This window comes from Solanum verrucosum, unplaced genomic scaffold (assembly GCF_900185275.1).
Source record: "Solanum verrucosum unplaced genomic scaffold, falcon-dt-bn FXZP01000253.1, whole genome shotgun sequence".
NCBI lineage: Eukaryota > Viridiplantae > Streptophyta > Magnoliopsida > Solanales > Solanaceae > Solanum > Solanum verrucosum.
In genome coordinates, this window is record NW_026019984.1 from 441,545 (window position 1) to 448,931 (window position 7,387).

The window sequence follows — 7,387 nt, forward strand, 5'->3', positions numbered from 1 at the left end:
ACCTAACGATTGATTTAAATGATACGATACAATAAAATTTAAGAAAGAATCAAAACAAACATTGTATTTAAACTAACAATACAATACGATAATTGATAAAATCCATTTTATTTTTTTTTGAAGAATTTGAAATTGTAATTTTGTGCATAATTCATAAACAAATGTTGATTTCAAATTAAAAATTAAAATTGGACTATTTATGCATTAATATAAGTCGGTTGTAAAATAAAATAAAATTAAATAGCAGCATATGTTTACACTGCCACGTGACACTATCCATTTAGTCAACTCCTTGGATTTTTAGAAAATCCAAAAAAAAGAAAAAAAATCCACAGTTAAGCCAGTTGTGAACTTTTTTCTTGCCTGTTATTAATTTCACAAACCAACATAAGTTGTGGTGCAGTCGGTCATGAGAGTGCTTCATTTTTACGCAGATATCTCGGTTTCAAACTTGGATATGGAGAAAATTTATTGGAAGAGCCATCTTGAATGGACGCTACAATGCACGATCCAATTTTAGTTGGAGCTTCAATATATACTCCGGACACCGAATAGAAAACCAAAAAACATATTCATTTCACACAATTACAATCTTGTCTTTTTCATACTGATACTGTACTATACTCACTAAAAATCAGAATAAAATAAAGAAATTCAGATTTTATTTTATATATATATAAATTCCCATTTTTTGTAACTGAAAATCCTTCTCTCCCAAATTTCTGCAACTGGGGTTGCTGCAAATAGCAAAGGGGAGAAACAAATATTGTCTATTTTATAAAAAAGTTTGTGTCTTTCCTTTTCTGGGCATTACTTAGTCTGTTGGTTTTTTTATTTTTCTCTGAAATTTAGCAAAAAGAAGATTCTTGAAAAGAAAATAAAAGGTTTGATTTTTTTTAAAAGCTTTTTTGTATTGATGCTGTATGTATGCTGTCTGATTTTTCTCTGAAATTTATAAAGAAACAAACAGAAATCAGCAAACCAAAAATAAAAAAAAAGGTTCTTGAAAAGAAAATAAAAAGATTTGATTTTGTTCCTCAAAGATTGATTGTTAGTTGCTTTATCAAAGGGTAGTACTAGTATTTTTAATTTTTTTACCACTTAGTAGGAGCTCCAACCTTTTTTGCTCCGTTAGTGACTCGAACTCATAATTTCATGGTTGGAGGCTCTTTTGTCTAGTAGTAGAATTTGTTTTCTATCAATATTTCTCACTGAGTGTAGATTTTAATGTATTGCTTTTTGTTCTACTCTTGCTGTGTTATATATGAATTTGTCTGTTCACTATAGAATGTATGACTAATTTTTTTGTTTTGTTATAGTATATGCTTTAAAGGGTTGATGCATTCTTTGGTTATTGTTTGCTATAATACAAATTTTAATGTATTTAAGGTTGGTTCGAGGTGTTGACTGATTCTTCAACCAATGGACTGAGAAATCAAAGATGTATTTTTTTTTCTCTGAAAGATGTGGAATTTTTGCTAGACTATATTACCAGACAATGAGATTTGAAGACTTGGTCACAAGTTTGACTTGAATTTTTAGTCTATATTTTAGACTTGTAAAAGTTAGGAGTATTAATTGTAGAGTCTTTGCTACTTTATGTGTAATGTGTATATGTATTCAACTTTTTTCAGTTCTTCACATGATTTCTACTGAAAGAGAAAAAAGAACAGCTAGTTCTCTTTGTCTTGTTTGGCTTATAATTCATCTTGTATCATTTTCTTGTTATTCGTCCGTGATAGTCACAGACCTTCTCTTTTTGTTATGTTCCACAGATCAAAAGCCTATAATTGATGCTCTTGGGTGATTATCATCTTTGAGTATGTGCTCAAACTCTTGAGTATGAGCTGTGTTGCTTCGCGTGTATGCAGTTAATTGACTGAAGTCCTGTTATTGGGACGGGTTTTTAAGTTAGTGGTCATGGCTTATGGTAATTCAAGATCCGTAAGGTTAGTCCATTTTTGACATATTCCATTATGATATCTAGTATGAGTTCTTGTTCTGTTTGGTCTTTCATTTGCTAGCTATTATACTCATCTGTTTTGTATCAGAGAATTTGTTTAAATTATGTATGAAATTATCAATTTGTCATCGATTCTCGGAGTTTAGTATTAGCTATTACTGCTTGTTGTTTCACCTCGATATCTGATTATCTTGTTGTTGTTCTGTTTGTTGCTATTGCCTTGTTTTCATTGTTTGTTGATATTTCGATTGTCTTGCTGTTGTTTTGTAAGATTTGTGTACAGTTTACCCTCCCCAGACGCCACTTGTGGGATTATATTGGGTTTGTTGTTGTTGTTGATCGTCATCGATTATGTTATAAGGTTATTTTTTAATTTCAGATTCCAAGATGATCTTGAATCAACAAAATATGCAGCGATGAATGGAGATAATGTGATTAAAGTTAAGTACAAGATTGATGGATCACGATTACCTGAGCCAGCTAGTAGAATGAGTGAAATGGAACCTGACAGGACTGGGAAATCCTTGAAGGCTAAAGTATTATCGCGGGTTTTCTCAGAAGATTATGAAAGAGTGAAGAAAAAGATACTTGATCCTCGTGGACCTACAGTTCGTAGATGGAACAAGATTCTCTTAGTTGCTTGTTTAATTGGTTTATTCGTGGACCCTCTATTCTTTTACTTGCCTGTGGTCCAAGATGAAGTCTGCATAGATATAGGAACTAATCTTGAAATTGCCCTTACAGTTATTAGATCAATAGCTGATGTCTTTTATATGATTCAGATATATATTCGGTTTAGAACTGCTTATGTTGCTCCATCTTCTCGAGTATTTGGGAGAGGAGAGCTTGTTATAGATTCTTCAAAAATAGCTCAAAGATACTACAAAAAAGGTTTCTGGATTGATCTGATTGCTGCCCTGCCTTTACCACAGGTTTGTCAACTGTAAAATTCGGTTAACTGCATTCCTTAGTGGAACTAAAGTTGATATTGTTAACGAATATTGCTGTCCATACGTTTCAGGTATTAATTTGGGGCATTATTCCAAATTTAAGTGGCTCAACAATGGCGAATACGAAGAATGTCCTTAGATTCATTATCATTTTTCAGTACCTCCCGAGATTCTATCTCATATTTCCGCTGTCATCACAAATAGTAAAGACTACTGGTGTTGTCACTGAAACAGCATGGGCTGGAGCTGCTTACAATTTGATGCTTTACATGTTAGCCAGCCATGTAAGTGGATTCAAATAGCAATTTTTAAGAATTTACTTTGGTTGCATATAACATAGCATTGAAATTATACAATTGAGTAATTTGCTCGGAAAAGAGCAAGCAGATCTCGAGGAAGAAAAATAAACTAAAAATGAGTGTTAACTCTATTGTCAGACATTAAAGAAGCTCAAAGTTCAAGTTCTAAAAATCGATTTTGCTGTAAACAAACTTTATTTCGAGTAAATGATATCTCAAAAGAACTGGAATGTCGAGAGAGGGTTCAAATCTAAAATTTGGGACTATTTGAGACGTTTTGGACTGAATTTCAGTCCTAGTTCATTCTACAAAATTTATACAGTTTTTATCCAAGCTTGTTCTCATAAGGCACTTTCAATTACAAGTACCAATGGTATTTTTTCGTATACAAATCAATGATATTTTCTTATTTGCAAATATAGGTAGGAGGAGCTTGCTGGTACCTTCTATCAATTGAGAGGCAAGAAGCTTGTTGGAGACACGCCTGCAGTTTTGAGGAGCGATCGTGTGATTTTGGATATTTTGATTGTCGGAGGGTCAAGGAACCACAAAGAATTGCCTGGTTCCAGACCAGCAATATTACAAAGCAATGTGATCCTACTACTAGTGATTACCCTTTTGGCATTTACAGTGATGCCGTGACAGCTAATGTTACAACTGCTTCGTTTTTCAACAAATACTTCTACTGCCTATGGTGGGGCTTGAAGAACCTAAGGTAAGGCACTTTAAAATGTTTAGGGAAGTGAAACAGAATTTGAAATTCTTCTATGAGTGTTTAGGGAAACAGCCTCTCTGTCTCGCAAAGGTAGAGGTAAGGTCTGCTTATCCTACCGTCCCCTGACCCCACTTGTGCGATTACACTAGATATGTTGTTGTTGTTGAATCTTGACTTCATTTTTATATTGTCTGATACACAGTTCTCTTGGGCAAAATCTCGCAACAAGCACTTACATTGGAGAGATAGGTTTTGCCATCATAATAGCAACTCTCGGCCTAGTTCTGTTTGCGTTGCTGATTGGAAATATGCAAGTAAGTCCACTCGTGTACCCTTACTGCATTTTCGTCTTGTCGTCCACAACCCTACGTGAAAATATTGTCACATTTGAGATATTCTTCAAAGCCTTTAGGTTGTAACATGACTTAAGTTTTTTTGTTGGATATACATATATACTCACGCACTTTATTGGCAGACGTATCTCCAATCAACAACTGTCAGATTAGAGGAATGGAGAATCAGGAGAACTGATACAGAACAATGGATGCACCATAGGCAGTTACCTCAAGAACTAAGACAGTCTGTACGGAAGTATGATCAATACAAATGGGTGGCTACAAGAGGAGTTGACGAGGAAGCTCTTCTGAAAGGACTTCCTTTAGATCTCCGTAGAGATATCAAACGCCATTTGTGCTATGATCTAGTTCGAAGGGTGAGTCTTATAGTTGTTTCATCTTATAGTATAGTATTGGTATGCATGGAAGTTAAATGAATTTGTTCTTGGAGTACTCGAAGCAATACTAGAATATAGTCGAGGAAACAAAAACATGATTCATGCTAATACACTAGAAAGTAGTGTGAGAAAGAAAAAAAACAAGGCATTTCGGCATAATACATAACAGACACTCAAACTTGGAGTCATCCGGTAAGTAAGCACATCTAGACACCTCAACTGGTTCAAATGTGTCAGTTGAACACACCAACTTACAAAATGATCTTCTACACACCTCCTAAAATTTATGTATCACGTCAGCGTCTAGTGTCCACGAGACACAGCGGGGAGAGTTGGAGTGTTTAGTTGTCAGTTGAGACCGAGTTGAGGTATCTGTCTAGATGTGCACTCTCAAAGTTGGACGGCTTACTTTGCCAGCTGAGGCCTAAGTTTGAGTGTCTGTTTATGTCAATGTTAGTACAATACCTATCTGACTAACCATCGTTGAAACTTGATAGGTTCCTCTGTTTGATCAAATGGATGAAAGGATGTTGGATGCAATATGTGAGAGGCTCAAACCTGCATTATGCACACAAGGCACTTGTCTTGTGCGCGAGGGTGATCCTGTCAACGAAATGCTCTTCATAATTCGAGGGAATCTTGATTCTTACACAACAAATGGTGGTCGTACTGGTTTCTTCAATTCTTGTCGCATTGGTCCAGGCGACTTCTGTGGTGAGGAACTGTTAACATGGGCACTCGATCCACGTCCAGGTGTGATTCTACCATCCTCCACTAGGACAGTAAAAGCAGTATCAGAAGTAGAGTCATTCGCGCTAGTAGCAGAGGACTTAAAGTTTGTTGCAGCACAATTCCGGAGGCTACATAGCAAACAACTAAGGCACAAATTCAGATTCTACTCACACCAGTGGCGAACTTGGGCTGCATGTTTCATCCAAGCAGCATGGCGTAGACATAAAAAACGAAAGGGTGCAGCCGAGCTTAGAGCTCTGGAGAATCTTATGGATGAGACTGAGTCGGTAAACGTACAATTGGATAAGAATGCATCTGCACCTGGATCAGGCTTTGTAGCCTATGCAGCAAGATTGACAACAAGTAGAAGAGGTCTTCACAAACATTCGAGTTCGGATTCCGATGCAGTTAGCTCACTACAGAAACCTGCAGAGCCTGATTTTTCAGTTGATGAAGAGTAACTTAAAAAGAGCAAATATATCATATGAATATACAAGTATACAAATGTGAGAGGTGTTATACTATGTACATTGGGATTTTCATAATATTTGTTTAAAGTTTAAACTTCAGTGAAAGTAGAAAAACTCTTATTGCTGCTGTGTAAATTATAGTAACAGGCCAGAGGGAAAAAAAAAGTGTAAAAAAAAGAACTCTGGCTTAAAAATGAGTGAAGTTATTTAAATTTTATTGGACTTAATATTCATATAAAATTAAAGAATAAGTGAACTAAGAAAATAGATCATACAACTCCAAAGCACATATTTTGGTGCATTAAATACTTGTTTTGTTCGTTAATTTGATAATTGTTACTTAAGGTTAAGATCGTTGTTCTTTTTAAAAATTTAGAATCCACCGACTTGAAATCCTAGTTCCACTTCTGACTTGAACCAAAAACAAAGGTGGAGTCATTTTCAATAGACTAGAGATATTCTTGAGTCAAAAAAGAATAGATCGAGGATATAAGGGTAGTCTTTTCACATAGGTAAAAAATATTTATGAGCCTTTTTCAAATTATAAATAAAATTTCACTGTCAACACCAATAATTTACTTCATAGATTTGTACCAATCTACATCCAAACATTGTTTGACCATGTAATAAAACTAATGAAAATCATATTCCATAAAATAATGAATATTTATTATTTTTTCCCCTTTTGCATTCCTTAGCAAATCAATAATTCACTCCATAAATTTGTAGCAATTTACATTCAATTCTATGTCACTATATATATATTCTTGGTAGTTACATTTTAAAAATATTCTTAAATTGCAATATTACAATTAGAATTATTAAGAAAAAAAATGGAGATGTATTCAACATTATTGTGAATGTTATCGCGAGGAAGACAAATTTGCAAAACGTATGATGAATTTAATTATTCATGATATTATTGAGAGTAATAATATAGTGGTTGTTTTAATTTTATTATTAATGTATCTCAATAATATCGATATGTAATAGTTTGCTTGGGTCCATATTAATGAAAGTGGTTTTTTTTAAAAGCATTTTTATTATTAAAATTTCTCTATACAATCAGGATCATCTTAATCACTAGGCCACTAAAGTCATCACTTGAGGTCCCATATTTTTTGGGGTCCCCCAATTTTTTTTTAAAATACTATACATATTACTTAAAATTATATGTATTTTTAAATTGAAAAAAACATGTAAGAAGTATAAAAAAAAACAAAATAACCGTTAGTTTTCCCCACTTTTCTAAAGGAATGAAACATTTTTTGAAAATAATTTCCTTAAGTGGGAAATTTTGTTTCCATATTTATCTCCTAAAAATTTGACCTTATATTATTATTTACCTTATACTCATCATTTTTGTTCTCTAATTTATTATTTTTATCCTCAATATTGAACTCTCTCCTAAAAAAAATGATTTATTTTTGCTTACAAGTTAAAAAAAGAATAAAATTTGCTTTTGAGTGTCTTCTTCAAAATCTTAAGAAGTGCAACAAGCAATCATTATATTGAAGGAACGCAA

At 33.6% G+C, this 7,387-nt stretch overlaps 1 protein-coding gene across 1 annotated transcript; it reads left to right on the plus strand.

Moving 5' to 3' along the window:
* The first annotated feature begins 1,469 nt into the window (after positions 1-1,469).
* LOC125818273 (protein CNGC15b) lies at positions 1,470-5,967 on the plus strand. Its single transcript, XM_049497818.1, has 7 exons — positions 1,470-1,949; positions 2,343-2,895; positions 2,985-3,197; positions 3,635-3,927; positions 4,130-4,241; positions 4,403-4,639; positions 5,158-5,967. Exons 1-7 carry the CDS (start codon positions 1,921-1,923, stop codon positions 5,851-5,853), a joined length of 2,133 nt encoding a protein of 710 aa, XP_049353775.1. The 5' UTR covers positions 1,470-1,920; the 3' UTR covers positions 5,854-5,967.
* Positions 5,968-7,387: the final 1,420 nt, after the last annotated feature.